At 53.3% G+C, this 17,789-nt stretch overlaps 1 protein-coding gene across 3 annotated transcripts; it reads right to left on the reverse strand.

Annotated features, from left to right (window-relative positions):
• FCER2 (Fc epsilon receptor II) lies at nucleotides 1-8,283 on the reverse strand. Of its 3 annotated transcripts, none has more exons than XM_023540491.2 (11): nucleotides 8,155-8,283; nucleotides 6,670-6,789; nucleotides 5,456-5,569; nucleotides 5,082-5,135; nucleotides 4,503-4,565; nucleotides 4,227-4,289; nucleotides 4,025-4,087; nucleotides 3,846-3,935; nucleotides 1,621-1,772; nucleotides 1,376-1,482; nucleotides 1-463 (listed from the first exon to the last, which is right to left on the reverse strand). In XM_023540491.2, the coding sequence occupies exons 2-11, from the start codon at nucleotides 6,725-6,727 to the stop codon at nucleotides 322-324; spliced, it is 906 nt and encodes a 301-aa protein (XP_023396259.1). In that variant the 5' UTR covers nucleotides 6,728-6,789; nucleotides 8,155-8,283; the 3' UTR covers nucleotides 1-321. The 3 variants fall into 3 exon arrangements, with proteins under 3 accessions (XP_023396259.1, XP_023396258.1, XP_023396257.1); XM_023540490.2 differs by lacking the exon at nucleotides 8,155-8,283 and adding an exon at nucleotides 6,939-7,066; XM_023540489.1 differs by lacking the exons at nucleotides 6,670-6,789; nucleotides 8,155-8,283 and adding an exon at nucleotides 6,310-6,441.
• Between the last annotated feature and the right edge of the window lie 9,506 nt (nucleotides 8,284-17,789).

Genomic DNA, 17,789 nt, shown 5'->3' on the forward strand with positions numbered 1-17,789 from the left:
TCACATCTACAGGTACAGGACTTTAATATGTATTTTGGGCAGGCACAGCTAAATGAGGTGTTGATGGGAAGGGTCAGCTGCCTGAAGCCAGACTGAGTGGTAGGAAATGTCACCAGGGCCCTCCAGCCACCATAGAGGTGTTCAGGTCTTGGTTGGGATCCTCAGGGTCCTGCTCTGTGCCTGGCTGTTTTCACAGGCAGATGCAAAAGAGGCAAGATGGAGGAAGGGTGCAGGGCGGTGCCCCCGGACGGGCAGTGGGCTGTCAGGGTTAACGTCCTGGGGCAGATCCGAATGGTTCTGGGAGGCTGCAGGCACAGGCAGTCAGCACGTGGCCAGCTGCTCACACACCCAGCCTTCCAGCTGGCTGCGGCAGAAGGCGTCGTTCCACTGCCCTGAGGAGCCGAGTATCATCACGCAGTTCTCGCCCTGGTCCTGGTCATTAGGCTCCCCTGGCCGCCAGTTGCTGGAGTAAAGGCTCCGGGTTGGGGTGGAGGGAGAAGGAGAGCCCTGTCCTCCTCCCCCAGCCCGATTCCCTGCAGCCTAGATACCCCCTCCAGAGTCTGGGCCTGGGGGGCCTCCAGACACCTTCCCTGTGTCCTCCCTGCCCCCTTCCCCCCAACCCAGCTCCCTAGAGCCCAGAGACACCGCTCCTCCCGCACTCAGCCTAGGCCTGGAGCCCAAACCCTGACCTGCCTCAGCTGCAGTCTGGAAGTTGCCCCCAAGTCCAGGCCTGGGGCCCCTGCCCCCAAATTTTCCCCCCTCTCATGGGAGAGCAAGGAGCCCTGGTGGTGCAACAATTAAGTGCTTGGCTGCTAATCGAAACACTGGCAGTTCGAACCCATCCAGCACCTCCGAAGGAGAAAAGACCTGGCAATCTGCTCCCGTAAAGACTACAGCCTAGAAAACCACATGGGGAAGTTCTACTCTGTCCTATAGGGCCACTATGAGTCAGAATCGATTCGATGGCACTCAACAACATGGCAGAGCAGTTCCCCCTCTTTGACTTTGGGCCTGGGGTCCCTTTCCTGACCCCGCCTGTCTCCTCCTTCTTGGAGTTCCCCGCCCCAATTTCCCCACCCTGCACCTAAAGCTCAGAGATCCATCCTTCCAGTCTGTACTCAGAGCTCCTTCCCTACCTGCCAGCCAGAGAACCCCATCTCTGAGGCCTGTCCCTCCCCAATAGCCTCTTTCTTTTGCACCTTAGAGGTCCCCCTATCTGAGTTTAGGCCTAGGGACCCCTCTCTGAGCTCTGATCCCCTTCTCCAGGGGCTCATCCAGGGAGCTTCCTCCTCCATGCTGTTCCCAGCTCCTCATCTGTATCCCTGGTAGCCCAGGATCCCCTTCTCTGAGTCTGGGCCTGGGGCCTCTTTCTCACCTGTAGTCCATAGGGCTCCCGTCCGACCAGATAAACTCGCCCTCTATGTCCAGGTCCTGAAGGCCAATCCAGGAGTCCTTCCTGTGGATGTGTCTTCTCAGGAACTCCTGGAAGGCAGGGCTGGGATGGAGGACTGGAGGATGTGCTGGGTCCCTCCCTCCCCATCTGTCCCCCGTACAGTAGTTGGAGTGGGGATCCACATCCCCCGACCCCATACCATACCCTCTGCAGAGCTCCAGGCTCACCTGCTCCTCCGAGCTGTGGATGCTGACCAGTCGCCCGTGCAAGTCTTCACAGGTGTACTTGGCCTGGAGCCACATCTGGGCGCTGTCACCAAAGTAGTAGCACTTCCTCTGGAAATTGATCCACTTCTCAGGGCAAGTGTTGCACGTGGAACCTGGGGTGGAGGAGAGGCTCAGAGGTGGCTGTCGTGGGGACTGCACAGGTACCATGGGAAGAGGGGGTAGAGTGGGTGGCAGTGTCTCTCCTGAAGTCACTCCTGGGGCCAAGCTGGAAGTAGACCTACCCCAGAGCCTAATAGAGGATCTCACAGGCTGTCTTCTTCCCTGGCTCTCTAATGTTGACACGCAACACCAGCTCTGTGGCCAGCAGCACCTCAACCACCAACACTATAACCACAAACCACCACTTTTGGTAAACACCTCAACCACTAACACCATCAGCACAATCACCACCACTGTTAGTAACACCTCAACCACCAACACCATCACCGCACACACCACCATTGTCAGGAACACCTCAACAACCAACACTATAACCACAAACACTTCATGGTCAGCAGGATCTCAGCTACCAACACCATCATCACAACCACCTCACAGTCGGCAGCACCTCAACCACCAACGCCATCATCACAACCACCTCACAGTCGGCAGCGTCTCAACCACCAACACCATCATCACAACCACCTCACAGTCGGCAGCGTCTCAACCACCAACACCATCATCACAACCACCTCACAGTCGGCAGCGTCTCAACCACCAACACCATCATCACGAACACCTCATGGCCAGCAGCACCTCAACAGCCATCACTACGAACACTACCCATTATTACTGGATTGAATTTCTTGATTAAAAATAGATTTTCTTATAGTGACATATAGGGATGCTCCACAGCTTTGGTTGAATTTTTCGAAAGGGCCCGGTGTCCACAGAGTTTGAGAGCCCTTCAGGAGAATACAGCTGGGTGCTTCTTGCACAGGAAACAGTGACCAGTATGTGAGCCTATGGAGGTGCAGCAACGTGACAGAAAAAATGTCCTTTCGTGGCTGACTTGTGGCAAGGTGTCCTGGCTGTATGTTACACAGTCAAAAGACACCTCTAGAACTAGACTCAAACCCTAAGCCAGACTTGGGGCCCTCAGGGACTGGGTAGGAAATGGGAGGTGACCTGTTGGAAGGACACCATGATCCAGCCCCTGTAACCTTCCCCAGAGGGACCACAATGGGGTTTCTCACTGGGATTCCCGTAGCCACACCATGTCCCTGGGGACAGGACTACTTCATACCAAGTGGAGATCCTTCCTCTTCTCTTACCCGTTTGGGGAAGCTGGGGCTTCCCAGAGGAGGAAGACCAAAAACCAAGGGGCAGGACTGCAGGAAGCTTGAGAAGCCACAGAAGAACTCTAAAATCCAGGTTCCTGGTCCAGTTTAAGGTGCAGTGGAAATGGCTACTCCTTCTGTAGCCTGTTGCTACTCACGTGACCCTCATAACTGCCAACATCACCTCCATCACTGCCATACCTGGGGGAGATGCCACCACCCCCGTCATCCTATCACTGCAGAGGTTACCCCCTCTGGTTCCCCAGCTGGGTCAGTCTTCTGTGAGGCCTGCGGTGAAGAGAATCCTACGGATTTCTCTCCACTAAGCAACAACAGGCAGAGAAGAGAGTACAGAGAACCCAGTGATGGTAAATGTAGGAATGCATTACCCGGAGGGGGAAAGAACTGTGGGAGCCTCCCAAAGCACTGGAAGAAAGCTGTTGGAATCAGAAAGGGCATCCTTGTGTGCTCCTCATCTGCCCTGCCACACACATAAATTTATACCCAGGTATCTTATCACACACACTCTCCTGCTCATTCAGAACACACTGGGCCACACAAATGCCTTTGTGCCCTACCCAAAAACACGAAAAACCAGGTGTTGTTGAGTCGATTTTAACTCATGGAGACCCCATGAGTTACACAGTAGAACTGTTCCATAGGGTTTGTTTTTTTTTTAATCTTTACAGAAGCAGATCACCAGGCCTTTCTTCCATGGCACCTCTGGGTGGGTTAAAATGACCAGCTTTTTAGGTTAGCAGTCAAGCACAAACTGCTCTACTTCACACCCAACTCACACAAATATATCGCCATGCTGCAATACACATCACAGATGCATTGTCACACATGCGCGCCAACACACACACGCGTACCATCACACATCATTGTGCATGCACACGTGCTCACCATTCAACATCTTCAGCTCCATCCACAGCTTTGCCACCTCCTCCTGGAGTCTCTCCAGTGAGTCTGAGTCTGCACGCCTCTCGTTCAAGCCTTGGTGAAAAGGGGGAGGGGGTCAGTGCTCAGAGATGAACTTGCAGGCCCCTCCTTGCCCCCTCTCCCCACCCTCTCCCAAGCCTCACTCTTGGATTTGAGGTTGCTCAGATCTGCTCCAAGTCCTTCCAGGTACCGGGAGAGCTCAGACTCTGGGGTGGGGAGGACAGGTCAGATCTCAGGGATGGTGCCTAAGACCAGAAAGTCCTCAAGCCTAGCCCCCAGCCTCATGGTCCTCCATGGCTCCAGGATGCCCAAGTCTGGTCCCATGCCCTCCACCAGGTCTCTTACCATGAAACTTCATGCCCTTCTGTTCAGCTTCGACGTTCTCTATGTTCTTCAGCATTTGGGCAGCTGGTTGCAGGGGAGAGGGCTCAGTGATAAGAAAGTCCTCAGACTTCCCCAAACCTCCATTCACCCGCTTGGCCTCTTAGCCTGGGTCTTTAGGGCACCTGCTCATTTCGGAGTCCATGCTGGGGGCTCAGTTGGTTTAGAGCACTGTGTGTCCAGACAGCCACCAAGTCTCCACCCCACCCGTGCTCCAGACGCCAACCTGAGGTCACTTACCCTGGGTTTTCTGGGCCATTTGGTCACTCTTGTGTCTTTCCAAGTCCTTGGAAACTTGAGACACTGAGGCAGCAGGGGAGAAGAAGTGTCCTTGGGGGCCACGAAGGCAACCTTGAACCCTCGCCCCAGCCCCAAGTGTGTGGGCTCCTGCTTTTAGTTTGAGGCACAAGTGCCCAGAAAAATATAGACAATCAACATCTGTACTTTAACGGTTAGAAACTGTGGGCATTTACTGAAAGCTTATTGGAAGCCAGGTACTGTTCTATGTGCCTCACAAGTCCCAGCTCATTTCCACCTCATAGCACTAAAATGATGCCCATTTTACAGACGGGGAAACCGAGGCACAGAAAGGTTATGTAACTCCTGTAACACCTGCAGATGCTAACATCCCATCAGTCACCTCTCAGAGCCCTCCTCTGCAAGCCTCTGGGGAAGGGGGCAACACAGGCTGACCCTCAGTTCCTAGGGGGGACACTGACGCCTGGAGAGGGGAAGCCCTTCCCCCAGAACCCACAGAGGTCAGTGGCAGGAGGGAATGAGGGACTGGTGTCCTGACCCCCACGCTTAGCCCCTCCATACCATTCCGCAAGGCAGATTGTTCCAGCTGTTTCAGGCTCTGTGCAGTGTCCCAGCCTGGGGAGAAGGAGAGGAGGAGGACTTGTCAGGTGTGCCCCCCGCCCCCACCGTGCTCCACCTACCAGCAGAGGATGGAGGCCTTGGGTATAATGCGTGAGAGGTGCTGAGAAGCCAGGAGATGCAGGGCAAGGCTGGGGCTCTAGACAGTGGGTGGACAGAATAGGAAGGGACTGGCAGGGTCAAGGTGGGGGACATGATGGGGAAGTTGGGCTCCAAGGAGTATGTTGGGCTCCCCAAGTCTGAGGGGGCGGGTCTGGGAGGCATACGGGAGGGCCTAGTGGGCTGAGGGAGACACATAGGGCTGGGGGTGTCCTCACGCCACAATATAAGCAGGGTCAGCAGCACGGCCCATATCGAGGCAGTCACCAGCCCCAAAAGTATGAGCTGTGTCCCCCGCCTGCAGCATCGCTTCCTGGGAGGGTCCTCAAACTCTGCGGGGGGTGGGAGAATGTTGGGGGGGGACAGGGTGAGGCTGGGCTCTATCTCTGCCCGTCTCACCATCACCCAGAGCCCCAGTGTCCTGGGAGCCTGTCCTGAGCCTACACTGAAGCAGAGGGTCTCGGTGGATCCCTGACTCCTCTGCACACCTTCCCTGCACAGTACTGTCTTTCAGTAACCCTGTCTACTCTGTCCCTGTCTACTGCATGTCCATCTTCTCCTCTGACCTTTGTCCATCTCTGCATCTGTGTATATCTGAATGTGCCCTTCTGTCCAGCTCAATGTCTGTCGTTCGCTCTGCACACACTCCAGCAGTCAGCAAGACTGACTTGGGTCCAGGTCACCGCCCATCGGAACAGGCTAGGGGCCAGGGACTGAGACCTCCCCTCCATGAGCCCACTCTGCAGATAGCGGACCCGCTATCTAGCCCTCACCTTTACCATCTGCACCCTCCTCCCTTTTGTGGGTTCAGTTATCCCCACCAATGCTGGGTCCCCAGCATCACCTCCAGATGGTCGGGTCTTCCTGTCCCCTCCCCCTTCTGGCCAGCAGCCTCACCCCTATACCTGGGCCCTCAAGTTCTACCTGATGCCTGTCCCCTCCCCAGGACCCCTCCTCAAATCACAGGACACTGGGGCTGAGTTCTTCCCCACATCTGTGCCCCTCCCTAGCCCCTTCCCCAGATGTCAGATACTGCCAAGCCTCCCCCTGACACCTATCCCCCAGGCTCTACCTTCTTGCCCTCCGTGGGGCTTCGGCTCCCTCCCCTCAGCCTGGTCGTGAGGATTCATCAGGCTGAATTCCTCTTGCTCTGAGTTCTCAGTCCACTTGCCCTCCAACTTTGTGTGGCTCCCAGCATCCCAGCTGGGCCTTTTTTTGTCGGGAGGGCGGGAGGGCGTTGAGTCAGAGCAGGGAGGGGCCTACAGCTTCCTTCTCCTGCCTGGCCTCATTCTGGGAAAGTCGGTCAGGGCTCACCTCCCCTCTCCTCCATCTGGGCCTTTCCTAAAATTTCACCCTTTTCCCAGTGAGGGCCTGGGAGGTCCCTCCTCTCCTGGTGGAAGGCAGGGGGTCAGGGCCCAGAGAATCCTCCTACCTACGTATGATCTTTCCTCCATGGCATCCCCGCTTGGACTCTCCTGGTGACGGATCATTTACCACCTGACAAGGCTGTCCGCTCGATGGTCACGGTCACAATCACGGCTGTGGCTGGGATCTGGGTTGGAACGAAGGTTAAGGTTAGGTGTCAGGCTCTAGTTACCAGCACAGAACAGCACTGGGGGCCTGGGGGCTCAGTGGCTGTTAGCTGATTTGACCATTTGATTCCAGGACCTGGAATCAGTGTTGTCATTTATAACAATTTACCTACGTCACACAGTGGGTGGGACTCAAGGTCAGGCCCTTGGCCTTGACCCTTGCCCAGCCACCTCAGGACACTGCCTGCTGGCAAAATGCCAGCACAGCCAAATCTGGGCAGCCAGGCTGTCTTTCCAAACCCAAGAGGGTCTGCCTTCCCCACAGCCTTTTGTAGCTCCCTGGGCCCTCCAGCTTTCACTTCCCCAGACCCCGTCCCCATACCCTCCTGACTCTGTCCCACCCCCATCTCCCTTCTCTGACTGCAGACTCCTCCCAGTCACCCCTCAGACTCACCCCAGAGCTCATTTCTGTCAGGAAGGCTTTGAGGTCCACTTCCTACCCCCGGCCCCGACACCCACACACGCACACACGGATACACACGTATGCACACACACACAGACACAGATACATAGACATACACATTCACATGCACAGACCACAGTCACACACAGACATACGTGTGCACACATAGTCACATGCACACAGTCTCACACACACATTCACACAGACACTCGTGTACATACATTCACGCGTGCAGACATGCAGTCACACAGATACACATACACACACATTCACATGCACACAGTCACACAGGCACACATTCACAGACATATGTGTACGCATACTCACATGCACCATCACACAAGACACATTCACATGCACACATACAGTCACATACGTGCACATGCATTCACATATGTGCACACGCATTTACATGGACAGACATGGACACACATTCACACTGCCGCACACGTGCACACACATCCACATGCGCACACAGGACCTCACTCACAGCCACACATATGCACACACACCAACATGCACACACAGGACCTCACGCACAGCCACACGTGCACACACATCCACATGCACACACAGGACCTCACATGCAGCCACACATGTGCACACACATCCACATGCACACACAGGACCTCATACGCAGCCACACATGTGCACACACATCCACGTGCACACACATCCACATGCGTACACAGGACCTCACACACAGCCACACATGTGCACAGATATCCACATGCACACACAGGACCTCATGCACCGCCACACATGCGCACACACAGTCACATGCATGCCCACACTTGTTAACACACAGACACACATTTATACCCACGTACACACATTCACACGCACACACAGTCACACACAGATGCACAGTCCCATGCATACGTGCATACACACTTACGCACTCACTCACTCACTCACTCACAGGAGTTTTGAGCCTGTTGATGAACTCCTGGCCGGGTGGGGTCAAGCGGACAGGTGGGCTGGGGCCAGAGCAGGCAGAAACCTGTAGGCCGCAGTGAGGAGCTAAACAGGAGAGATGCTTTCTTCCGAAAGTCAGGCCACCAACTGCTTCTATTCTCAGAGCTCTAATTATGGGCTTGCCCCCGGATGACTTTGTTACATGCATGACCTGGTCTCTTCCCCATAACCTGGGGAAGTCCATACTATTATTATCTCCATTTCTCAGGTAAGCAAACTAAGGCTGAGAGAGGCCAAGCCAAGCCTCTGAAGTGCTGGAGGAGGTAAGGGGTAAACCAGGGCAACTGTGGACCCAATTGTTGTGCCACCATGAAAAGGAAGGAGGGCAAAGAGAAACAGAGAGAAAGAGAGGGGAGGAGGGGAGAAAGAGGGGAGGAGGGGAGAAAGAAAGATATCTGAGATGGCATTTAGGTCAAATACTGACAATTTTGTTGTATGGTTCAATTTAGCATCAACATGCGCCGGGCACAGTTCTTAGTGCCGTGCGTACATTAGCATGTTTAAATTTTACAAGTACTCTATGAGATAGATGCGTTTGTTATCAATGCTGCCTGATGGATGAACATCTGAAGCACAGAGAGGTTCAGCGACTTGCCCAAGATCACACAGCTCATAAATGTCAGAGCTGGGATTTGAATCCAGGCTGTGTGGGACCTGTGTCTGCTGCCCTGACTGCTCTGTACCTAACCTTGTGTATACAAGGATCCCTGGGCACTTCGTCCCCCTGCTCCTTCTCCCTAGAACGTGTTCTTAATCCCTCTCCATTCTCAGTTGGGGAACCTCCTTCTCCTGAATCCGCACTCCTGGATGTATGGGCCACCTCCCCATCCCAGGCTTGCTGCTCTGCCTTTACTATAGAAGATACCCGCTTGTTTTCCAACGTCCCATCTCCCAGCCAGGACCAGGCTGGGCCATCCTCTGAGGACAGACATGTGTCCCCACGTGGGGGCCTGACTGCAATGTCCCAGGGAACAGCAGAGACCAGGCTGCCTCATCCATCACATTGTGTTATGGGTTGAATTGTGTGCCCCCCATAAGATATGTTGAAGTCCTCACCCCTGTACCTGTGGATGTGGCCCTGTTTGGAAATAGGGTCTTTAAAGATGTTATTGGTTAGGCTGACATGAGGTCATCCTGGAGTAGGTGGACCCTAATCATATCTGACTAAACACCCATTTTCATCAAGCTGATTCTGACTCTTGACGAGGCCAGCTGTTGCAGAGTAGAACTGCTGTAATCTTTACGGAGGAGCCCTGGTAGTGCTGTGGTTAAGTGCTCGGCTGCTAACTGACAGGTCAGCGGGAGAAAGATGTGCCAGTCTGCCTCCCTAAAGATTTACAACCTTGGAAACCCTATGGGGCAGCTCTACTCTGTCCTGTAGGGTTGTAGAAGCCCTGGGGGCACAGTGGTTAAGAGCTTGGCTGCTAACCAAAAGCCTGAGAGTTCGAATCCACTAGGCACTCCTTTGAAATTGTATGGTGGCAGTTTTACTCTATCCTGTAGGGTAGCTATGAGTCACAATTGACTCTGCAGCGACGGGTTTGGTTTTTGGTTTATAGGGTTGTATGCATTTAAATCAACTCAATGGCAACTTTTTTTTTTTTTTAACCTTTATGGAAGCAGATCACCAAGACTTTCTACCATAGCACTGATAGGTAGGTTCAAACTGCCAAACTTTTGGATAACAGTCAAGCACAAACCATTTGTGCCACACGGGGACCTTAATCCTGTATGATTGGTGTCCTTATAAAAGAGGAGAAGAGGCAGAGAGACAGGGAGAGAGAGGGACACCACCTGATGCTGCAGCTGTGAGTCAAGGAATGCCTGGAGCCACCAGAAGCTGGAAGAGACACATGGAATGGGTCCTCACTCAGAGTCTGCAGAAGGAGTCGACACAGCCAATACCCTGATTTGGACTCCCAGCCTCCAGAATCATGAGGCAAACAAATTTCTGTTTTTGTTTTTTGTTTTTTTAAGCCACCCACTTTGTGCCATTTTACGGCAGGCCTAGGAGGCCCCTACACAGGGCATCCCCAGTACCAGGGTGGAGCTGGCCTTCAGTACCTGTGTGTTGAACATTGACGCTGTTTGTTTTTAGCCCCAAAACGTCCCTCTCAACATTGACCCTGGCTAATTGTGGGGTCTTGAACCCAGGTGGCCAAGGAGGGACATTGTAAGGAGGGGAGAATTGTCGGGTGTGTACCAGAGAGGGTCACTGGGGGCTCCTGTGTGGATGCAGGACACAGGAGGGCTCCGGGGGTGGGAGCAAGGAGGGTGGGAGGCCTGGGAGAGAGGTGTGTTGTGGGGGGCAAGGCAGGCAGGAGAAGTCCTAAGAGGGACTATCACTGGGCCCAGAGGGCAGAGGAGGTGGTCTGGGGCAGGTGAGAAGCAGGTTGGTTTGAGGGGTGCCCAGATGGTGACAGATGAGATGGAGGGTGGGGTTTGGGGAGCTGTGGACAGTGCCCAGGTCTCAGCTGGGTGTCTGGGTGGACGGTAGGGCTGCCCCAGCAATGGGGACACAGGAAGGAGGGGGAGCTGGACCAAAACCAGCTGGGCTGCATGCAGGGCAGAAGAACACCAAGACATGGTCCGATAGAGGAGGGGGTGTTTCAGAGCATTTGAGACTCTGCCCACCCTGAGCCCACCAGCCATACTGTGTCTTGTCGGGTGGCTCGGATCCCCCCCCATCTCATCTGTCACCTTCTGGGCCCCCTCCTTCCTTGCTGGGTCCCTGGCCAAGACTCAGGTCAGAAAAGCCCGTACTTTGGGGAAGAAATTTCACCCCCGGACTCTAGAGGCCAAAGGGGCCCAGGCACACGACCGCCCCACTTCCTCCCCTCTGCGGTGTGGACACGCGTCCCTGCTCAGTTTGGGAGAAAACAGGAAACCGTGCGATGTGGCTGCGGTTCAGTGAGTGTCGGTTCTCCTTTCAAGTTTGGGATTTTCAAGCCTGGGGCGGGGCCTCACGCACGGATTCCGACTCAGCAGGAACAAGTAGGTGTCCAGCAAGCCTGGAACCGAAAACAGTCCCTCGGTGGGACCCCACCCAGGCCCAGGACAGACTGCAACCCTAACCCGAACCGCCTGTGCGCTTGCGTGGCGGGATAAGCCCCGCATTCATCGCAGAACTCAGCACCTGGGACAGGGCCCAGGGCCGCGCAAGACAGGGAGCCACGGACCCTGACCCCACCTCATTCCAGATACAGCCCTGGGCTCTCCTCACCTGAAGCCAGCCTCTTCTGGTGTTGCCAGGGGGAGAAGGGAAGGGGATGGCGGACAGTTTTTCCTTGTCTTCGAGTCAGCTCCGACTCATGGCAACCTCATGTATAACAGAACAAAACGTTGCCAGGTCCTGCGCAATCTCCACGATTACTCGTGTGTTTGAGTCCGTTGTTATTGCCATTGTGTCAATCCATCTCCTGGAGGGTTTCCTTCATTTTTACTGATCTTCCACTTTACCAAACATAATGTCCTTTTTTTAGGGATTAGTCTTTCCTATGAGGTGCCCAAAGTAAGCAAGACAAAGTCTCACCACCCTGCCTCCAAGGAGCTTTCTGGTTTTATTTCCTACTCTGTCCTATAGGGTCGCTATGAGTCAGAATCGACTCGACGGCATTGGGGTTTTTGGGTGAAGACAAATTTGTTCGTTCTTCTGCCAGTCCGTGATATATTCAGTGTTCTTCACCAACACCACAGTTTGAATGCACCAATTCTTCTGTCTTTTGATTTCTTAACTGTCATTTGATTTCTTAACTGCTCCTTCCATGGCCGTTGATTGTTGATCCAAGTAGGATGAAATCAGTGTGTCAAATCCAAAAGGGCTTCCAGGAGGTGGTGTCTCCAAAGCAGGATTTCCTAACCTTAGCACTATTGACATCTCGGGCTGGATCATTCCCTGTAATGAATCATTCTGTGTGTACTGTATGGTGTTGGGCAGCATCCCTGGCCTTGACCCACTAGAAGTCAGTAGCCACCCCCCTCACACACATATACACAAAGGCTTTTTACTAGTTGCTGTCAAGTGAGTTCCAACTCTGGGTGACCCCATATGTGCAGAGTAGAACTGCTCCATAGGATTTGCTAGACTCTGACCTTTCAGAAGCAGGTCAAGAGGGCTTTCTTTCTAGGAGCCTCTGGGTGGGTTCGATACACCAACCTTTTGGTTAGTAGTTGACCATTTGTCTCACCTGGGCCTAGTCATGACAGACAAAAATATCTCCAACATCACCCCTAGGGGGCAGAACCACCTGCTTGAAAGCATGATTTAAAGACGAGTAGAGAATGTTGGCTTCAGGGCCTTCTCTCACTGTTTCTCTGTCTTCGTCTGTTCCTTCATCCTCTGTCCACAGATCACCTCTTTCTTCTCTCATTCACCCAACAAACATTTATTGACACCTACTGTGTGCCAGAGGGCAGCGATGGTTCCGTGGTAGAGCTCTCACCTTCCATACGGGAGACCCAGTTCAATTCCTGGCCAATGTACTTCAAGCACAGCCACTGCCATCTGTCAGCGGAGGCCTGTGTGTGTTGGGATGCTGAACAGCTTTCAGTGGAGCTGCCAGACTAAGACAGACCAGGAAGAAAGGCCCGGTGATTGACTTCTGAAAATCAGCCATTGAAAACCCTATGGGTCACAACGGTCGTATCTGCCACCATTCGAAGGGATGGTCCAGGACCAGGCAGTGTTTCATTCCGTTGTGCATGGGGTCACCATGAGTTAGGGGCCAGCTTGACAGCAGTTAACAACCTGTGTACCAGGTTCTGGGAGCAAGACAGAGTCCCTGCTCTTGTTGGGGAGAAAGGCAATGTTTTAAACCCATAGACAAATAGGCAAGGTTGGTGGTAGAGGACAAGTAGTGAGGGGCAGGGGCTACTTCAGGCTAGAAGGTCAGAAGCCTGAGGAGGGGAGGTGACACCTGAGCAGAGGCTGCTGCTCGGTTTTCGTCCTTCTTGTCTGACCTGAATGTTTCTCTCTGCAGGGTCCTCCCCTGGGGCTTTGCAATCTTGAAGCTGGGCCTGTCCCTGTTCCACCAAGGGAAATCCCCACCGTCCCCTCTAGCGCATGACGAGGCTCCTCCAGAGGCCCTAAGTTCCAGGAGGGGCTGACAGGCCTGCAGCCTGTCCTGCCGTCATCTGTGTAGCGGAGTCTCTGGGACTCTCAGGGCCTCAGTTTCTCCTGCAGAGGAGGACACTGGACTTCTGCCCCTGGGTCCCCTGGAGTCCCATTCAACTGGTCCTGAAAGACTCCTTCCCAGCGCTTTGGGGAAATGGAAATTCGAGGAACCGGGGCGACGGCTGAGGTGACTCAGAGTGAGAGATGTAGGGTGTGGGGACCCCTGACACACACACGCACACCAAGTGACACAACACCACCGCCCACAGAGTCACACAAATACGCAGAGGCACACACAGAAGGCACAACACAACAGAACTACAGACACACACAACACATGCACAGACACAGCACAACCAAAGCACAGACACAACGCACATATGTCTACGCAACACATATGCAAAGATATACACAGGCAAACACAATTAAACCACAGTCGCATATACAACATGCAGAGACAACACAATAAAACCACAAACACACACACACATGCACGAATACACACACAGACAAATACCTAGAAACACAGGCAGGACACAACCAAACCACAGATACGCACACACACTAAAACCACAGACAGACCCATATAGACACACAACACAGATACACTACACGCAGACAAAAACACATAGAAGCACATACAACACACAAACACACAGGTATGTAGAAACATATGCGCAACACACACAGAGAATACACACAAAGACATATCCCACATAAATACACAGATACAGACATCACACAACACACAACACAAGCAAACACATGCAACACACACAAAAACACAAACACCCATACAAATACCACAGAAACATACAAACAAACCCAAAACACAGACATACAAAGACACACAACACAGACATGGAGTACATCTACAGACACACACAAATGTACATAGTAGTACAGACACACGCACGTCCTCTGCTGGTCTTCCGCAGAGCTGTTTCATGGGTGGTGTTGACAGGTTGAAGGACAAAGGCAGTGTCCCCTCCACCAGAGGCCTCCCTGTTCATTCTGCTTTCCCCTCCCCTGCTGGCCTCAGTTTCCCCTCAGGACTTCTCTCTCTTCCTGCCTAGCACCTCTTGGCTTCAGGTGCTCCCTAATCCTTGCTGATTTCCTACATCCCTGTCTTCAGCCCAGCCCTGTCTCCTGAGCTTCATTTGTTCATGCGTACACTCATTCATTTACTCACTTGCTCATTCATTCATTCACTTGCTTGCTCATTAATTCACTCACTTGCTCATTCACTCATTCACTTACTCATTTAGTTGGTCACCCATTAATTCACTCATTCACTCACTTGCTCATTCATTCAATCACTCATTCACTCAGTCACTCACTCATTCATTCACTCACTTGCTCACTCATTCACTCACACATCTATTCACTAATTTACTCAGGCATTCATTTATTCATTCAGTGAGGGTTTATGAGTCCCTATTGTGCACTGGGCACTGTAAAGGGCACTTGGGGCTAAAGCATGAACGAGCCAGATAACAATCCCTGTCCTTGGATCTGACCTATTGAGGAGGGGGCAGAGACAAAAGTCTGGTGTCAGTGTGTGCCAGGACACAGGCAAGAGGAGGGCCAACGAGGGTACTGATGAAATAGGGTGGTCAGGGAAGGTCCTCTGAGGAGGCACTGTTTCAGCTGGGACCCTTGAACGGAATGAAGGAGCCAGGCTGCAGAGATCCAGGGGAAGGTCTCCCAGGCAGAGGGAGCTGCCAGTGCAGAGGCACTGGGGCCAGACCATGGATGGCGTGCTGAAGGAGCAGCAGGGAGGCTCACGTGGCTGGAACGCTGCCCCTGTCCCAAATTGAGCCCAGCATTGCCCCCTCCCCACCCAGCCACAGCCAGGGCCCTCGGTATCCACCTTGCCTCCTCCTTGGCCCTCATCCTCCACATTCCTCCTCCCCAAGTTCTATCCTTCCTTCTTCCTTTCAAATATATCCTGTTGCTTCCCACCTATGATCCTGACCCCAGCCACTCCCCTGTCTCCCATATAACATCAGCAGCACCTTCCCTGGTCTCCGATCCCTTCTCAGCCCCTTCCCTGCATGGTGCTACCTGACCATGTCTACCCCCTGCCTACAACCTTTCATGGCTCCCATCTGCCCTCAGCTCAGTGTTCCAGCTCCCTCAGCCTGGAGTTCTAGGGCCCTGCCTTACCAGTCACACCTCTTCTGCTTCCTACTAGGCTCCTGGAGTGCTTGAACATCATAGAGCTCTCTGCTATCACCATGTTCGCTTGTACCTCCAGGCTGGAGTGCCAAAGCCTCCCCAAAGACAGAGATGGGCCAGGGGCCTCCTCTGAGCCCCTACAGCCCTCTCACCTCCCCACCCTAGGACTGAGCTTCTGCAGTAAGTGAATACCTTCCAGAACTGGGGGCTCCCCAAGGGCAGGACTCTGGGGTCGTTCCTGGGGTGTCAGGGGTCTGCCCTGAGCTCTTCTGCTCTTAGTCTCCCGCTTACACCCCTCAGTACTCCCCTTCCCCACCCTCCTGCTGTGAGAGTAGGTCACAAGAAGAGGGAAGGGGTGTGGATGTGGGAAGAGGCTGCCTCTGCAGTTTCTCCTTCCTGGAGCCTCGGGGTCTGGAGCCCAGGCTGCTTTTGTTTTCGCATGTTGTTGGGGGGGGTGTGGGGAGGGGCTAGAGGGGGGCTGGTATGTGTGTCCAGAAGTCCTTAGGATGAAGGGGACGCAGAGGTCAGCTTGCTCACATCCTTTCCTCTGGAGGGCCCCCAGAACTCCACGGGGAGTCCCAGGCCCGCTGCCCACCCCTTCTCCAGGCCTGGGACACCCCCAGGGTCAAAGGGACTAGCTAGACGCCCCAGGAATGCTGAGAGCAGCTAGGCCCGGGCTGGGAGATTTAGGGGTTTCTCTCCCGAGAATGCCCATGGTTCTCTGAGAGAAGGAAGTAGTATGTGGGGAGAAGGATGGAGTGACCCTTGGACCTTCAGAGACCCAGGACCCCAGACTCCACCCTCAGAGACTCAGGATCCCAGCGTCCACCCTCAGGGACCCAGGACTGCAGACTCTACCCTCAGAGATCCAGGACCCCAGACTCTACCCTCGGAGATGCAGGACCCCAGATTCTACCCTCAGAGATCCAGGACCCCAGACTCTACCCTCAGAGACTCAGGATCCCAGCATCCACCCTCAGGGACCCAGGACCCCAGACTCTACCCTCAGAGATGCAGGACCCCAGATTCTACCCTCAGAGATCCAGGACCCTAGACTCTACCCTCAGAGATGCAGGACCCTGACCCCTTACAAAAACAAAACAAAATAAAAACCCTTTGCCGTCAAGTCGATTTTTGACTCATGGTGACACCATGTGTTACAGAGTAGAACTGCTCCATAGGGTTTTCTTGGCTGTAATCTTTATGGAGGCAGATCGCCAGGCCTTTTTTCTGTGGTACCGCTGAGCGAGTCGAAACCACCAACCTTTCTGTTAGTAGTCGAGCACAAACCATTTGCACCACCTGGGGACCTCCCAGCCCTTTAGGAGTCCAGGAATCCAGGCCTCCAGGCCCCACTGGAATCCATCCACGTTGTTTGGAGTTCCAGCTCCATCTGGGCCTCAGTTTCCTCATCTGCAAAGTGGGGTAACCACAATCTCCTGTACAGGTTGCTGTATGCATACAGCCATCAGCGCAGTGCTGAGCCTGGGGAAGCCCTCAATAAATGGAAACATTATTAGCATTATTTCCAGAAATCCATCCCTGTCATAGCTCTCCAATATTGAACCTCCCCACCCCACCAAGAGTTCTTAGAATAAAACCCAAGCTGCCAGCAGCCAACAGGCTCTGTGTGGGTGGCACCTCTACTTTCCCTTGTTCATGCTGTGTAATTCATTCATTCACTCATTTATTCACTCACTCATTCATTCATCTGTGTACTTATCCACTCACTTATTCATTCATTCACAAATCCATTCATTCATTCATTCACTTATTTATTCACTCATCCACTTACTTTCATTTGCTCATCCACTCATTCATTCGCTTATTTATTTACTCATTCACTCATTCATCTACTCATTCATTCAGTTCCTTATTCACTCATTCACTCACTCATTTGTCCACCTGCTTATTCACTCATTCACTCACTCATTCATTCATTCAATGGTCATGGTTTCTCCATTTTGCTCTGCTCCAGCCACACTAGCTGCTTTCCTGTTTTTAGAGCCCAACAAGCTCATCCCCCTTCCCTGATGATTGAGCAGTCAACCCTTACTCATCCTACAGGCCTCTGGCCTCCGATGGCAGTGACCCTGCCTGAAGTGACCCACAGCCCCTCTGTCACCTCTTTTATGGTCTCTATGGCCAAAAAATTACTATTTTATGGCCCTCTTTGTGTGTGAACATGTCTGGCTTTCTTGCTTATTACCCATCCCCCCAGTACAATATGTGCTCCAGGAGGGTAGGGACAGTGTCTTTTGTCACCTCCGAGTCCCCAGCTCAGG

This window comes from Loxodonta africana, chromosome 3 (genome assembly GCF_030014295.1).
Source record: "Loxodonta africana isolate mLoxAfr1 chromosome 3, mLoxAfr1.hap2, whole genome shotgun sequence".
In the NCBI taxonomy this organism is placed as follows: Eukaryota; Metazoa; Chordata; class Mammalia; order Proboscidea; family Elephantidae; genus Loxodonta; species Loxodonta africana.